This window comes from Thamnophis elegans, chromosome 10, assembly GCF_009769535.1.
Source record: "Thamnophis elegans isolate rThaEle1 chromosome 10, rThaEle1.pri, whole genome shotgun sequence".
NCBI lineage: Eukaryota > Metazoa > Chordata > Lepidosauria > Squamata > Colubridae > Thamnophis > Thamnophis elegans.
Window position 1 is genome coordinate 46,685,706 of NC_045550.1, and position 17,015 is coordinate 46,702,720.

General features: G+C 38.8%; 1 protein-coding gene across 1 annotated transcript in view; it reads right to left on the bottom strand.

Annotated features, from left to right (window-relative positions):
• The window catches only part of PLCH1 (phospholipase C eta 1), a 121,281-nt gene that overhangs the window by 21,524 nt on the left and 82,742 nt on the right, over nt 1-17,015 (bottom strand). The window contains exons 11-15 of the mRNA XM_032224816.1: nt 11,078-11,185; nt 8,518-8,679; nt 4,860-4,922; nt 3,203-3,297; nt 1,861-1,961 (exon numbers count right to left, since the gene is read on the bottom strand). Of these exons, the coding sequence (XP_032080707.1) occupies nt 1,861-1,961; nt 3,203-3,297; nt 4,860-4,922; nt 8,518-8,679; nt 11,078-11,185 (529 nt within the window). The remainder of the gene's footprint in view (nt 1-1,860; nt 1,962-3,202; nt 3,298-4,859; nt 4,923-8,517; nt 8,680-11,077; nt 11,186-17,015) is intronic.

Below are 17,015 nucleotides of genomic sequence, written 5' to 3' on the forward strand. Positions count from 1 at the left end.
ATAGCTTGGGCTCTATTATGGGGGGAGGGTTTATTGTTTTGGGGTGGCCAGGCCGCTGCTCTCTTACTGGAAAGGGGGTTTGCTGGGTGGCTGCTCATGAGCGTAATCGCTTCATGGCTGTTGTGTTGCGCTGATGCGACAGCACAACACAGCCATTCGCCCATGAGGCTGTGCCCGGCTCTTTGGGAGCCTGCTCGCAAGAGAGCAGCCACCTGGCAACCCCCCCTCTTCAGCTTGGCACAGCGCTGCTCACCAACCTAGCGGTATCCCGAAGACACCAAGCAACGCGATCACCTTTGCCTCCCCCCAGGTTCCCGCGACTTGGCACCTTTGGGATACAGCGCTCTGACTGGCCGGAGGTGGGGGATTGTCCAGGGGGCTTATATGCAGGGGGTGGCTTATATTTTTGCCCAGCAGAAAAATGTGGCATGGCTGTATTATGAGGACATGTTGTATTTTTGGAGAAACACAGTATTTATTTTATACCAGAAGAAAATGGCACATTGCAGGAATTAAAAGTCACAGAACTTGTAACAAACTAGAATGTTTTCTAAAATTGCCTACTATTTTATCAAATGTATAGGCTAGCTTTTAAAATCAACTTAATGCATGAGAAATGATGGTCACTAATGGATGAAAAATTATGTCAGGGGAGTGTGAGGTCAGCCCTAATATATCCAAACAACAATATAATTGATAATCTATTTGCCCCATTTACTAGTCTGCCATCTCTTTGACAATAACAATCAGAATTTCTCAAACATTCTTATTAATTAAGATTGACATTTCTTAACTCTATTCAGAATGCCTTGTTTTAAAATTCCCATGAGGCACACTTGCTGCGGTATATGGTAATTAAAGACTGACACATTTGAAATCAATTTAATTTATTGCAGAAATCACAAATATTCTCATTAGCGATCCAAATTCTGCTTATACCTGTTGCAACGTTACAGCATTATAATGTAGCTTCTCTGTCAACTTTGGCCCATCCTGGCACCCCAGATTGCTTCACAATGAGTGAAAAAGATTTTTTTTAAATTCAGGGTCAAAGGATTCTTTTTTTTTTTCATTTTCTCATGAATACTGCATGATTTTCTGTTTTAAAGATTCCGACATTAGTTAGCCATTGCTCTGGGAGATCTCATAAATTGAGCATATTTTATATTGCAGCCCAATAATCCTCATTCACAGTTTATAAGGCTAGGGATAAGGTGTATAATGTTCTAAACCATTCTGAAATGGGTAAACTGGTGTGTTTCCCCACCCCACCCCAAACCTCCTATCTAGCCTGAAATCCTGATCTCTAGAGGAATCCTATGCAAACATTAACAAGGTCCAATTCTTTCGAGACCAATCATGATCAGCCAGATGTTACCAACCTGAGGCAAGTATTATCTACAGGACTATAGTAATTACAAAAAATGCTTTTTGGATTTAATCCTTCAAGCAACAACCACTGGAAGCCTCATTTATCCTTTGCTTGCATAAATGAAGTGATAGAATTATTAAATGCCATCACATCATATCAAGAAACTTTTTCACAGGTTTCCATATACAATAATAAACACACCCACTCATACACATATATACTTAAGGAGTGTGTTGGCTTAGTGGTTAGGATGCTGTATTGCAGGTTAACTCTGCCCACTACCGGGAGTTTGATCCTGATTGACTCAGCCTTCCATCCTTCCAAGGTCGGTAAAATGAGCACCCAGATGATTGGGGGCAATATGCTGACTCTGTAAACCACTTAGAGAGCACTGTAAAGAACTGTAGAGCAGTCTATAAGTCTAAGTGCTATGCTATTGCGCACACAATACTAATATGTTCCTTAATATAAATTACACACAACCTTACCATCATCAATTATGTCTTGAGCTGCCACAGAGTTTGTGTACACCACTAGATCAGAAAGGTCACGGCACAGCTTCATCGTTTTCCTCCGCCGAGCCAACCGGCTGGGGAAAGAATGGGTTTTTCAAAAGGTAAATGGAATTATAAATTGATCTCTCTATCATGAATTATCTTTCCATTGTGTCCTGAAATTAGTGTGGCAAGCATATCATTCTTTCGTTAAACAACTAATAATTATTATTTGATGATCAAAAATGCAAAGAGGGAAACAGAACAAGAAGAGGAGGAAAAAGGGAAGGAGAAAAAAGAGACACGTTGAAAGATGGAACCTTTTTCAGGGACTCTAATTTATTTTTTAACGCTACATTTCAACCCTAAACCTTTACATGTACATGCCTTCTATTTAGCTGTATACAATAAAATTAAAGAATGCTGGAAACCTATCGGTTATCATACTTTGGGAAAATGTGGTGGAACATGGTCCAGATTCCCAGAAGGAAGGGAGTGCATTTCTGAAGAGCCAAAAAATAATAAAGTTTAGGTAGTTTGCCTGGGATGAAGAGTTAAGATTGCTCATCCCCAGGAGTTCACAGAGTATTCAGTATGTTTAATGTGCAAGTGGTGTCTGCTATGGTTTGGCGAGACTTTGTTTATAGATGAGGCGCAATAAAGGAAACTGCTTAGAAGAACCTCAGTATATCTTTCTTGGTTTTGAAGCTTGCATAGGCGAGATAAATAGGAAGCTTCTTCAACGCAAACATACACTTGAAACAATCATAGCTAAAGTGTTACATAATGAGTTAAGACATGAAGCTTTATTGGCTTCTATTTCATTTACAGCTGAATGGATCCATATTCTGCCCTGCAGTGTATTGCTGTATTTGTTCATTTCTTAAAAGGCAAACGCTACATGTATTGAGAAGGGACGAGGTGGCTCTGTGGTTAAGATCCTGAACTTGTCGATCAGAAAGGTCGCCAGTTCGAATCCCTAATGCCGCATAACAGAGTGAGCTCCCGTTACTGCCAACCTAGCAGTTCGAAAGCATGTAAAAATGCAAGTAGAAAAATAGGAACCACCTTTGGTGGGAAGATAACAGCATTCCATGTGCCTTCAGTATTTAGTCATGCTGGCCAAATGACCATGGAGATGTCTTCGGACAGCGCTGGCTCTTTGGTTTTGAAATGGAGATGAGCACTGTCTCTTAGAGTCAGGAAGGACTAGCACATATGTGCGAGGGGAACAGTTATGTATAGCTTACATGTATTGCTGGAGAAGTGCACTTTAATGAATGAGCTCTATTTAGTATTAAAAAAACAACAATGGATGTGATGATTGTATACTAACCTGTATAATTGTCCAGATTCTTTTCCAGACACATTTTGTTGAGAGTCTTCATCATCAGATCCGCAGTGAGATTTGGACTTTGATTTACCTGCCTTCTGTTGGAGAAGTTAAAGTCTTAACAATGTCCTCAATTATACAAAATGAGTTGATAACGTTTATCTTAATATAATCATGGACCATTACTACACGGTAAATCCAAATTTTTTTAATTTTTGTGAAAGTTTGCTGATGTACTATGATCAGCAACTTGGTGATTTGTGTGCTGCAAGCCACTTAGAGAAAGAAAGAGGTAGACAAATCGAATTTGAATTTATTGAATTGAATTTATTGCATTTATATGCCGCCCTTTTCCCCGAAGGGGAAATCTACACAAAACAAAGCAAAGAAACCCACTTTGCAGTCCAGGTGTTTAACTAACTGTATGTTTTCCCTCCTCTTTCCTCTGTCTAAACCAGTGATGGCTAATATTTTCCCCATCACATGCCAAAAGCTGGGGGAATGCAGGGGGGTTGTGTGTGTGTGTGTGTGCCCACACCCATAATGCTATGCACATGACCCCCGCCCTCCCACCCGCTTTTAGCACGCGATAGTCCTGTTTTTTGCCCTCTCCAGGCTTCAGAGGCTTCCCTGAAGTCTCCGGAGCGCGAAAACGGTCCTACAGGGAAAGTTCTGTTCCCGAACCTGTTTGTGCGTTGGGTTATTTTTCACTCTCTGGACGCCCCAGGGAAGCCTCCAGAGGGTGAAAAACTCCTTAAAAGAAGGCCAAAGTCAGCTGGCCAAATGTGCATGTGCGTTAGAGCTGACAGGGCGAAACCTCGCGTGCCCTAACGTAGGTTCTCCATCATGGGTCTAAACACTTTGTATTCCCTGTCAGCAGCCTGTATAAATTTGTCTGTTCTCAAGCTTCCATATTTTGAAGATTGGAGCTATATTGATTAAGAAAGTAGTGACATAAGAACGACTACCACTAGCAAAAGTCTGAAAAAATGTAACATTTTACCTGTGCTACCTTTTGAAAGGGCATCTGCTGAAAAATCAATCTGGAGGACAGTTACAGATATATATATATATATTTTTAATAAGAAACACCTTCTGGCTAGATTATTCTTTTACCACTTTGTGAAAAACCATTCAAACCAACATTTAAAAAATATGAAGTGGAGACTTTGAAATACTCACAATTTCCAGTACAAAATCATTGAAAACCTTTATTGTTACAAGGTAATAAAATCTAAATATTTAACCCTCAATGTGTCATGAAAACTCTCTCATTTCTCTAAGATTATTAAAGAAAAAGTTCTGTTTTTTGAAAACTAAAGTTTTATCTAATTATCACATCACAAAATAGTTACAAATCTATCAGTTTCTCCACGTTCACATTTTGAATTACCAGACAGATTTGGATCCTGTTAGTGGATATTTAACCTTAACTCTCCAATCATAAACAAATATATTATTGGAAGCTTTTCTTTAGGTCGATCAGTATTTCTTAACCTTGTCAAATTTAAGATGTGTCGATTTCAACTCAAAATTCCTCACCTGGATTGTGTGAAGTCCACCTATCTTCAAGTTCACAAGGTTGAGAAATGCTGATTTAATTGGCTAGTACAGACGTGGAGGTCAGGGGGAAAAGATTCATAATCAGACCACTGCTTACCTTATGTTTACCAAAGGTGCCCATGAGTTTACTGTGGGATTTTTTGTCCTTCAAACCTGAATGCTGTGAAAAACAGTGAATTCATCAAAACCATTTTCTAATTTAATTGGTTACCATGTTTGCTTCTGCATCAATTTCACCAACTAGTAAAATATTTGTAAGCCCAGTTTCTACTCCAAGAGGCTGGCTGGTAGAAAGAAAAAAAACTCATCTACTATAGTGCTTTCAAGTGCCTTCCATGTAGGGGTGTGTGTGTGTGTGTGTGTGTGTGTGTGTACACGTACCAGTGGTGGGTTGCAGGCGGTACACCCCTGTACGAGCGTACCAGTGCCTGCCAGGAACACCAGGTACCATTCCATACAGTGCTCCGGAGGGCCTGCCCACCCGCCCGAGCTTCTTACCTGTATTTGAACTCTTCAGTGCTTCCACGCACGTGCCTGGAGGATACAGCGCCTGCGCAATGCTCCACCAAGCAGCTGGAGCATTGCAGAGGCGTCGCGGACGTAAGGATACATGCATGCACTGTGCGCGTGCATGTCGGAGATGCCGGGCCCGTTGAACCATACTGGTTGCACCGGGATCCGGAACCCACCACTGTTTTGGACACTATAGACAATGTAGAGAAAGAACACCCTTGCATATTAGAACTATACCAAAATCTATTTCAGAATAGAACCGATTTCCTTCCTTGTATTTCTTGCCCTAAAGCTAATTTTCCAACTTAATCTCACCTCTGGCTTATACTATCAGAACATAAAGAGTAAAAAAGAAACAACAGATACTAACTGCAACAAATTCTCGCTTGCTCCCAAGAATAATTTTAAGATCTTCATCTTTGTCTCATAATCATCACATCTCATTTGAATTCCACTTTACCAAACCTTCTAAATATTTTTCCTATCCCCAAAGATTAGAATAGAATAGAATTAATGGGAAGAACTGTTGTTCCCATTAATCTACTTGTATGAATAATAATTTTAGTTATTTTTCCTTTAAGATATTGTTTTTCTGCCTTGATGAGTTTTTGATCTCTGATTGTCTCATTGATGGCACAAGCTTGAGTTCCAGTTGTGTGTGTCTTAATAATAGCTTCTTAATAAGCTCATTAAGAAGCCAATGCTTGGTTGCTTTATTTTGTTGGGTTATCTTAGCCATGCCCATAGAAATGAAAATATGTAATATACATTAGTCAAAACTGTTTCATATTCATTTCATCCGCATCTTCTCAAAAGTTATTAGCTGGGTATTGTAGATCAAATCACATATCCCTTAAACCAAGGCTTACAGTAGAGTTATAGGAGGAAGGAGAAAGCATCAAGAGCCAGATATTATGAATTATATTATTTATTCCAAATGAGATTTTATCATTTTAAAGTAGTTGTTAGCAGATATTAGATTACTCTAGGATTTCAATTGTCTGAACACTGTGCATTCTTAAACTTTTCAGTCACAAGGCAAAGAAATAGTGTAACAAACCACATTGAGCACAGCAATAGTAGTACTAGCAAATCTTCATTTTATTGCATAAACAAGTATATACTATATTATTATGCACAGAAATAGAGACTCTAAATATTATTTAATTTTCTATATATTTGTAAATTGTAGATACATTCAGTAAATAAAATACCTACAGAAATCTAATGCTCCCAAAACATGTTTTGTACTCAGACACTTAAATGAAGTCAAACCAAATATTACCCAGGAGGACCAATCCTATCGTTTGACATTCTGAAATAAATAGGAAAGACAAGAAAACAGAACCGGAGTCATAGTTCTAGCCCATCTGAGATTCACACAAAAGAAACTCCCTAGAGTCAACAGCTTGATGATATGTGACAGGATCTAGTGTTTCTGTCAGAACATGCATTCATACAGAGCTGAAAAAGACACTGAGATACATTCCCTCAGCTATTCACAGTGCAAGTTGTTTCCATTATACAACATGTGGCCTGACATATACAACATCCATTCACTTTTTGGTGCAGAACAAGGAACGATTTTTCCCTGCCCATTTTCTAGTCTTAGTCAAAATTTATAGGCTAACCATTAATTGCAGATATTCATTTCCAGTTTAGGGTGCATATATAATGTGGGAATATCTTTAATAATACATCAAGTCACCTACATTCTTCACACGCTACTTGGAAACTCCAAGGTGGCACCGAGCATATAAAAATAAGAGTATAAAGGAGAAAAGCACATATTCATGTGACTGAAGGATATATCCACACTGAAACAACAATACTTTGAGTGACTGAAAGAACAACAATACTTTGACTGACTGAAAGACCAAGAAAGAGGGTGTGGATGAATTCTCCAGAGCATTTGAACCAGTAGGTGAAGCTTTAGTGTGACTGATCCAAAGTTGAAATAAGGAAAATACTAAAAGCTCATAAACTACGGAACAGCCTGCCTCTTAAAGTTGTGGGGCTCCATAACTTTTGAGAAGATGCTGATGAAATGAATATGAAACAGTTTTGACTAATGTATATTGCATATTTTCATTTCTATGGGTATGGCTAAGATAACCTAACAAAATAAAGCTTTCAAGATTTCAAAAAAGATGAAATAGCCATTTGCACAATACACAAGCTCACCATTTTGGTATTCAAAATAATAAGTTTTTTTTTTTAAAGCAACTTCCAGTTTCTGGGAAATAAAAAATAGAATAATAGATTTAAGTCATCTAGTCCAACCTGAGAACACAACACCCTGCCAACAAAAGTGTATATAGTCAAGGCTATTGTTTCTCAGTTGAAATGCATGGCTGTGAAGTTTGAACCATAATGAACGCTAAGTGCCAAAGAATTGAGGCCTTTGAACTCTGGTGCTGGAGAAAACTCCTGCAAGTCCCTTGGACTGCAAGGCTATCAAACCAGTTAGTTCCTAGAGGAGATCAACCCTGACTGCTCTTTAGAAGGCCAGATCCTGTAGATGAAACTTAAATACTTTGGCCACCTAATGAGAAGGAAGGACTCACTGGAGAAGAGCCCAATGCTAGGAAAGATTGAGGGCAAAAGAAGAAGGGGATGAGAGAGAATGAGGTGGCTGGATGGAGTCACTGAAGCAGACAGTGTGAGCTTAAATGGACTCCAGAGGATGGCAAAGAACAGGAAGGCCTGAAGGAACATTGTTCATGAGGTTGCAATGGGTCAGACCCGGTTTCACAACTAACAACAACAAAGTCCAACCTTCTGCTCAAACAGTCCAGTTAAAAGAAATGAAGTCCAACTCTTTTGATTTTGTTTTTCTTTAGCAGCAAAAGTTCTTTATTTGTGGAAATAATGATCACTTCTCCTTTTTAAAGTCATATTTCTTGTATGCAGTTTGTTCTAATGGCTAAGGCACCAAACTAGAAAGTAGGCGATTGTGAATTGTAATCCTGCCTTAAGCATGAAAGCCAGTTGGTGACCTTGGGCCAGTTACAGTCCCAACCCATCTCACAGGATTGTTGTTCTGGGAAAAATAGGAGGAGGAAGGTGATTTGGATCTGTTTGCTACGTTGAGTAATTTGTAAAAATAAAAAGGCAGGATACATATAAATACATGATGAATGAAAGAACAGCCATTTTTACGTGATTTCTGCAATCAGTTATAACTATATGTCAGAATAGCAGCAATAGATATTCCCAGAAGAGTAAGAAAAATGTCTTACCGGTTTAAAGTTCACATTTAAGCCCTCATGCGTTGCTTTTAAAAGGGCCCTCACAGTGAAGCTATCTGTGTCTTCTTTGTCTCTGATTTGAGACTCTTTGAGTAAGGATTCAAGTTTTTTTCTTATAAAAGATTCTATCTGATGTTCTGTTGTGCCATTGCTCTGAAAGAGATCAATACGCGGCAATACAAATTGTTAATCGGATTTTTGTAAAATAAAAAAAAAGGCAAACAGAGTTGGGAAACGTATTGACAGATTTAAACAGATGATTTCTTATACATTCTATTGCCTTTCTTTTGAAGTAACTTAGAGCAAGAAAATAATTTAACTTTTTTGGTCCATATACAAGATATCTGAGATAACAGCTGCTGATATAACAGAGAGAAAAACTACTTGACCATTTCCTTTATTTCCTTTAGGTATAATCTAAATATGCTGCAATCTATCTATCACAAGTGGCTTTTTATGAGTACCAAGTAAAAACTAAAGTTTCTCCAATAAATTATCACTCCACTTGATCAAAGAGAATTTGACATTCTTCAAAGAAAAGAGAATTTTGGAGAAATTCTTAGGGTAGAGGATGGTAGTCTTGCACTTCTTCTATTATAAGGTGGCCAAGGGAAGAATATGAATTCTTTTGACTTTCTCTGTACAAATGGCTCCCCAGCAGTCTGCAGCCTTCTTATCTTCCTACCATCTCCTTAACACAATGGCATTCATAAAAGAACATTTCCCTTTGGGCTTTCTCAGAAGCAGAGCTCCTGTCTACACTAAGGCTTCTCTTTACCTACACATGACATTTGCGAACCTCTTATGGTTTGGAAACACACAGCTCAACCAAAATGTTACGGAAAAGACATAGAAAATAAATGCACACAGCAATGTGAGCAATTAGACTTGTATAGTATTCAGTAGAATTTTATCTTGAGGTATACATTAGAAATCCAAGAAATTGATTCATTTTACTGTGGACTATGAAATTGGGGTAGGATGAGGACAGAGATAGAGATGCAAATGTAGATAATAAAATATACATTTATATGTCCATGCCTGCATCCATCTTCATTTAATCTAGATTTAATTGACCAAAGGGCACTTCACTATTTTATAAAATCAAATCAAATATCCATATTTTACATAGCTCTATCAAAGCTATGCCTCTTCCTCAAGAGGTTTACAATTTAAATTTTGATGGGGAAGACAGCACAGGTTGCTTAAAAAAACAAGTTACCCAGTGGTATAATTTATACTTATGCTTATTATTCAGCACTCTAATAATATTTATGGCAGGTATTTCATGAATTATTGTGGTTGGTCACAAAGTCAGTGAGATGTTCAGATTCAATTTGGCATTTTCATCCACCTATCAAATCCTTCTCAAGGATCTTAGAAAAGCAGATGTTGTGGTTTGTGGCGTTAAAGATATTATCACAGGATGTAAACAGTTCCAAGTAAAGCTGCCTTTTGCAATTGACTGGTGATGATTTTGCAAAGGCCGAGGCTATTCAAGTGATACTCCAGATGTTTTGGGGTTGCACTCATGGTACTGTCTTTGCTTTCTTTTGCCACTTCTACATGCAATTATTTTTATTAATAATAATAAATACGCTGATTCTTGGGTAAGTGTTTCACATATTTCTGGAGCATCTCCCACACATGCTGCTGTATCATATTTTTCATGATGAAGTAATAATATTAATGGCATTTAATTCCTGTAATTTTGAAATTAATTATATTAAAATTGCAGTAAATTAAAAGTTTCAAATGATGGTAGCACCTGGCGACTTTTATCTAGGATCAGAAGGTCTGATGGGGTCACGTCTGATTCTCATAGCAGAAAAAACAAAGGCCACAGGGAGATGTAGCCACATAGCTGTTAATTTAAAAAGGCAGAAACAACACATACATCTATGATTGAAATCTTGGAATTGTTCTGTAAAAACAGCAGGATTTCTTGGTTTTGTTAGACAGAGGTGTTTTTTTTTTAATGTTTGGCTTCCTATTTTTCCAAAAAATAGGTTACTTCACAAGTCTGCTTGGGGTTTGTGAAATGCAAAGATAACTTTAATCAGGGTATCTGGTGCAAGCAGATCTAACCACTTGGATAAAAGACCAACAGGAAATCCTATAGCTGTAGAATAGACTGGGAAGCTGAAAGCATTCCAGAAAAGCAATTATAGGTCACCTTATTGCAAAAAAACAAACAAACCCACCACACACACACCTACTAAGGCTTATCCAGGAAGTCACTAACTTCAAAGTCACTTCATTAAGTTAAAGTGAACTTTGGTTCTGGCCACACCTGCTTTATATGCTATACGTTAAGGGAGAATAGGAGCATTACATTGAGGCAGTGTTGGAAAATCTAGATTTAAGCCTCCATCCGAAAATATACTAGATTATGGCTGTCAAACTCCCAGCCCGCAGGCCAGATGCATCACAGGCTGGCCACACTGATGCCCCGTTTAGCAAAGTAGAAAAAAGTTTCGATACATCATGTGATGCCGCTGTGACGACGTGAGTTTGACACCCTTGTACCAGATCTATTATATGGACTTACATAAGAAAAATTTAACTTGCAGTCATCTTCAATTTCATCAGCGCTGTCTTCATCAGAAACCTCTCCTTCTTCAGCATCTGCACCAAGACTATATGGGAGTTTTTTACCCTGAAAATGAAAATAATACATTTTTTTTTTAAAAAAATGCTTTTCTGATAAGGAATTCAACTCTTACTTGTTCAGCAAAAAAAAAAAAATAGCTTCCGATAAATGTACATTAGAAATCTAAGTAGATCCAATGATATGTACAGTAGCATCATATGAAATTATTACTTAAAAAATTATGAGAGCAGGTAAAAATATGCAGTTTTATTCCAGTAGCTTTTAATTAATGAATTTGTAAATGTTCTCCTACTCTCTGTTATCTAAATTAAAATAAACAGACCCTTCACATTTTCTGATACACACACACACACACACACACATATATATATGCAGGTCTTAGCGTATTCGGGTCTTTTCCCATGTAAGATTCAGAGTATCTTGGCGACGTTTCGACGAGGTCCCACTCGCCATCTTCAGCTGGTGCCTTTGGCTTCATGCTTGTGTGAGCAAAGCGTGATCAGAGCTGCTGTCTTTCTATAAATATTGGTGTTTGTGTGTGGAGTGCTGGCTTTGTTGCTGTAAGGGGATTGGTTGGCTATGTTGTAACATCTTGATTAGTTGATGGAGTTGATGTTTGCAGATTAGTCGGCTGTTTCATAACAACCTGAGTGGCTGTGTGCCTATTGTTCTTTTTTGTTGTAACGACATGGGTAATGGGCTGTGTGATGACATCCTGAGCTCTATTGTAATGATATCCTGAGTCCTGTGCTGCAACCTCCTGGAGGGTTGGCTGCATTGTAACATCCTGAGCCTTTGTGTTGTAATCTCGTGAGTTCTGTGATGTAATGTCCTGCACAGATGGCTATGGTGTAACATCCCGGGCTTTGGTTTGTCTCCGAGGTTGCGGTCTAGCCATGTGTTCATGGTATGTGTCAGTTTGCTTTGTGTGGCAGTCTGAGATACACATACATACATACATACATACATACACACACTGGTAATGTTGTATTCAGGTCTTTTTCCATGTAAGATTGAGATTGAGATTGAGACACTTAATAATTTTGACCCAGAGCATAGCTTTAAGTGACTGAAGATACTACCTTTTGTCCATGTTAGTTTCTCAATCACTTTTTCAGAATCTGTTCCCATCTAAAGCCAAGTTACATATTCTCCATGGCATATAGAACAGCTGTTTCTAGGACCTCTAACTGAGCATGGGATATCACATACTTGCATGCTTAACAATAGACTTGTTGAATTGGACCAAAAATAGATCCGATCCAGGGATGTATTCCAGCCAGATGCCTCCTGGGAAATTCACCAGCAAAAGATGAATATAATATGCCCCCCTCTAACGAGTTTTCATAGTCTGAATTCAATATATAGCGGTTAATGACAAACAACCTGTTATCTTCCATTAATTTATCTAATCCTATTTTTAAAAAACTTTCTAATTAGTAATTAGCTTGTTCATTAAAGAACAAGCTGACACATTTGAAAAAGTATATCTCTCATTGCTCAGGCACATAATTTTATACACTTCTAGATGTATTATCATACTTTCTATACTTTGTTTTGCTAATTTAGTAGCAGTTCCTGATTTGGATACAGTGCACAGCCTAACGTTCAACCCAACTGTGATAAATCAATCCCATAAATAAGAAAAAATATAACTGTCTAAAGCCCTGAAAAGCCGTAATCAATCTTGGGCTGGGAACCAAGTCAATAAAAGGAAATTTCCAGAGCTCTAAAGTGCTCTGTGAATGAAGCAACTTTAAATATAATGTAACTCAAGACTATTCCTACATCTCTTCTGTATCTGTAATAAATAGATCTCTCTTCATGAGCACCTCTTCATAAAGTCTCGTTTAATCATAGTTTCTTAATATTTGTTGGTTAAGGCAACAAATGGTTTAATTTTCGATCAAATGGTTGCGCTACATTTTATAACACAGTAATTTAATAAAAGTCTGGAAACCCCATTAAAACAGGACTGATGAGAGTACATCAAGTCACATGTACTGGAGATTTCTGAAGTGTATCAGCTATACTGAACAGACAGGTGTTAGTATTGTATGTCCTCATTTAATGGAAAAAGTAAGTTAATTGTTCTGATCTAGGCTTCCTGAGACAGTAAAAAGCACACACTTAGTCTCAAAAACTCTCTTTTTATTTCACCGGCTGTGAATTATGTTCATTCAGCCTGTAATGAGTCACAACTAGTTTATAAAGACTCTGACAAAACTCTGCCAAAGTCTTTCGGAATAAGGTTGATAAGCACCCACCTTTATCTCTCTTGAAACGCTGCCAAAGATCTAATTGGCAATTAGCTTTGCAAGGTCACATGGAGCACAGAGTCAAAGTGGAGCTTCAGAATTTAAACCAACCAGCATGAACAAAGTTGTTTCCTGCAAAAGCTCACATGCCTTTTCTCCTCCTTTATGTCTTATGAGAGGGGCCAAAAATCTCCAAGCCTTATTCTCGAGTTGTCCCTTTTGTCTTAACTTCTGGCAGCTCTGCGCATGCACACACTGGGAACATGCTATCCCTGTTCCTCTGCCTCGCTGATGTCTGACTCTGGAGGTTCTGTAGGCAGCATCAGATGGCCCTGGGCCCCCCTCTCTGCCTGTAATGCATAGCCCTCGTCCGAGCCTTCCCCAGACTCCAGAACTGACCCATGTTCCTCCTCAACCTCCTCACTGGCTGATTCTGCTGCCAGCTCTGCAGGCCACCAGTGGACCACAACACTAATGTGTTTAGGCAGACTGAGATGGTCCCATTGGTTAAAACGGGTATAGGCAGAGGGAAACAAAGCAATAATGGTGGTAGAAGACACTATGGTAAGGGTTTAAAGTCAAAGCAGTTGAATTTAAAGTAGTTGGAGTAGCAGTAGCTAGAGTAACGTAGCAGTGGGGAAGAGTGTCAAAGAATGAGTAGTAAGTAACAGTGTGAGTACATGAGGCTTGTCTTGTGGGTGTTGTTTAGGAATCTGTGCGGTTATTGGCTGTTTTGTGATTTGAGCCACCAAGCTGGATCTAGTTGAAAAGAATTCATGACAGGCATAATGATAAAACTATAATATAGCCTGGGTTTATAGTTCTAGACTCCCCATATCTCTTTTGCACAGTTGACAGAGTTATTGAAAAGGATGTCAGGATTTAAAAGCCGACAAGAGTAAGAAAGCCTTTAAGAAGTAAATTCATGGAGAGCTTAGCTCTTCAGAAAATCCTTTTCCACTGCCATAACCTGATCCTCCCTGAACAGCCCTTTGTAACTGCTTGTCTTTTGATAAAAGGACTGGTGGCTATTTCCTACTAATCTTTGTTGGGCTTTTTTGTTCTGTGCTATAAGAAGGTTAAGGTTAATACTGAAGATATAAAAGGCAAGCAGTGGCCTCTGACAGCCCATATAGGCAAGAAAAAAAGGACCATTAAAGTGGTGCACAGACCATGTAGCTCCCTGTAACAGACTGGTGATTTGCAGCACATTTTACTCTGGGATTTAAAGGTGACCTAAGAAATTGTCATTAGCTAAAAGTGCCTTCTGCATTTCCATCGAAATGGCTCCAAATGGTACATTAGTCACATACTGTAGTATCCTTTCATAAGCCAAACCTCACAGATATGATCTTTGGCTACCCTTCATTCAAAAATTTTAATTCAGAACTTCCTAAACATACGGTCTTGGAATTACGCTTATCAGGATTAGAAACCGGAAAGGCATACTTGTCTAAATGAAAAATTGGATGAAAATGATTCTTTTTTAACAGCATGAATGAGCAGGAAAATAATCTGTTAGACACGTGTGCTCTAATCAGCCTCTATTTGGCTTACTGCTCGCAAAGTGACAGGGTGAGTAACATCTCAGGGTGAGTAATAAACAGCAGTTCCAAAACTTTTTTGCCTGAATGTAGATAAACCACTTCCACCCAGTTCATATAAAAAAGGCAAAGGCTCCCTTAAGTTCAATTCCTAATGATTGCCTGAATCCAATCATTCTGTCAATGCCTTCTCCTGTTAAGCCCTACTTAACTGCCAAGGCTGATAAAGTAACTTTTAAGAATGTAACTGATACTGCCATTGGTGAGATACTGCCACCTATTGAAACAGTTTAAGCATAAGGCAGAAAAATTATATATAGTAATCACCAGAAAACTGTAATAGAGCAGGGGTGTCGAACTGGCAGCCAGCGGGCTGGATGCATCACACACAGGCCACGCCCACCCTGGCTCCGCAAAGGCAAAAAATATCACAATATGTTATGTGATGTCACGTGACGCAATCGAGTTTGACACCCATGTAATAGAGCACCAAAGCTGCTAAGTGAAATTAAATGGCTAAATGTTATCAACAACTCTACTCCATTCCTGGGAAAATCTCATACTGTTACTATTTTAACATGGCTTCAAAGGCTCCTATACATACGTGTTGTGGCTCGGCAGGAGCCTTTGGAGCTGCTATCAGACTCTGACAGCGAGGGGTCATATGAGTCAGCCCTGGAGGATGCGGAGGACCTTGGACAGGGTTCTGACTACAAGCAGGGTGCAGAGAGACTAGTTGGTCCCCAGGTAACGACTGAGCCTTGGATCAGTGGGGAGGTGACAAGAGAGGCTGACACAGAAACCTCCTGTGAGTGGTTTCGGGATGCACGCAGGAGAAGGGCTTACCGACATAAGGAACAATTGAGGACTTACAGGAGATGATAACGAGGAGCTGTTGCTCGTTAGGATCTCCTCCTGCTGATAAAAGAGACTGATGGTGCCACGCCCTGGTTGCAGAAGTCAACGTTCCCCGTTCGCATACAAACATCAAGAAAAGTCCACTTGGATAAGTGACTTGATTTATATAATCCTGTTTTGCAGTAGTTTATGAGTTATAGGACTTTTGCCAGAGCAATTATCTGTGTTTATTTGGGCTCGCAGCCAGCAAGAGCCGGGACTGATAAAAAAACATTCCTTTGAACGTTCTGTTTGGCTTTCATTTCTGAACGGACAAGGTGCGGGTCAGAACAGATACGTATCTGGATCTTCAGATTGCTCTGAAAAATCAGAACAATTAATCAGTGGGAAAACTTGCTTCGAGAAATTGTGGATGCTCCAACACTGAAGGTTTTTAAGAAATGGCATTGTCCAAAATGGACAGGGAGTTGGACTAGAAGACCACCAAGGTCCCTTCCAACTCTGTTATTCTGTTAAATCTGTTAAATCACTTTCTGCACACTTCTTTAGAGAAACATTTGCCATGTGCATAGAAAGAGTTACATTTTCATTAATGGCACATTTGCAGAATGGCTCCTATCATAGAAATGCATACCTACTATAGTTTATAATCTTTTCAGCGGCAGGGTAAAAGTTTATTATTTTCCCAGATTTTTAAATGACTCCTCAGACCAACACCCAAAACTAGTCACTCTGAAAGACTTCTGACGTTGGGGGATGCTAAAAGTTTTAAGCCACATGTGTATGGTATGAGTTTAAACTATGCTCATTTATTATTGATTCCTATACTGAGGAGGGAGTTGAATTTGGTGGCCTACATAACTGCATCCAACTATGATCTCAGCTACATTTTTTTTATATTGTGCTGCACTTTTTTTGTTCTCTTTATATGCTACCCCAAGAAACTTAATTAGATATTCTAACAAGGAATATATTACACAAACATGAAATCAATCAATCATATAAAACAAAACAATGAGGGAACAATAAATTACACTAAGTATCTCCATATGCAGTTTGTAGTTTGTAGTTTGTAGTTTATTGGGATTTATATGCCGCCCTTTTCCCTGAGGGGACTCAGGGCGGCTTACAACCACAGGGGGGGGGGGTGCAAGGTCAAAAACAAAACAATATGTGAACAAAGAAAAAATAGTAAAACACAACTTTCATTCAACA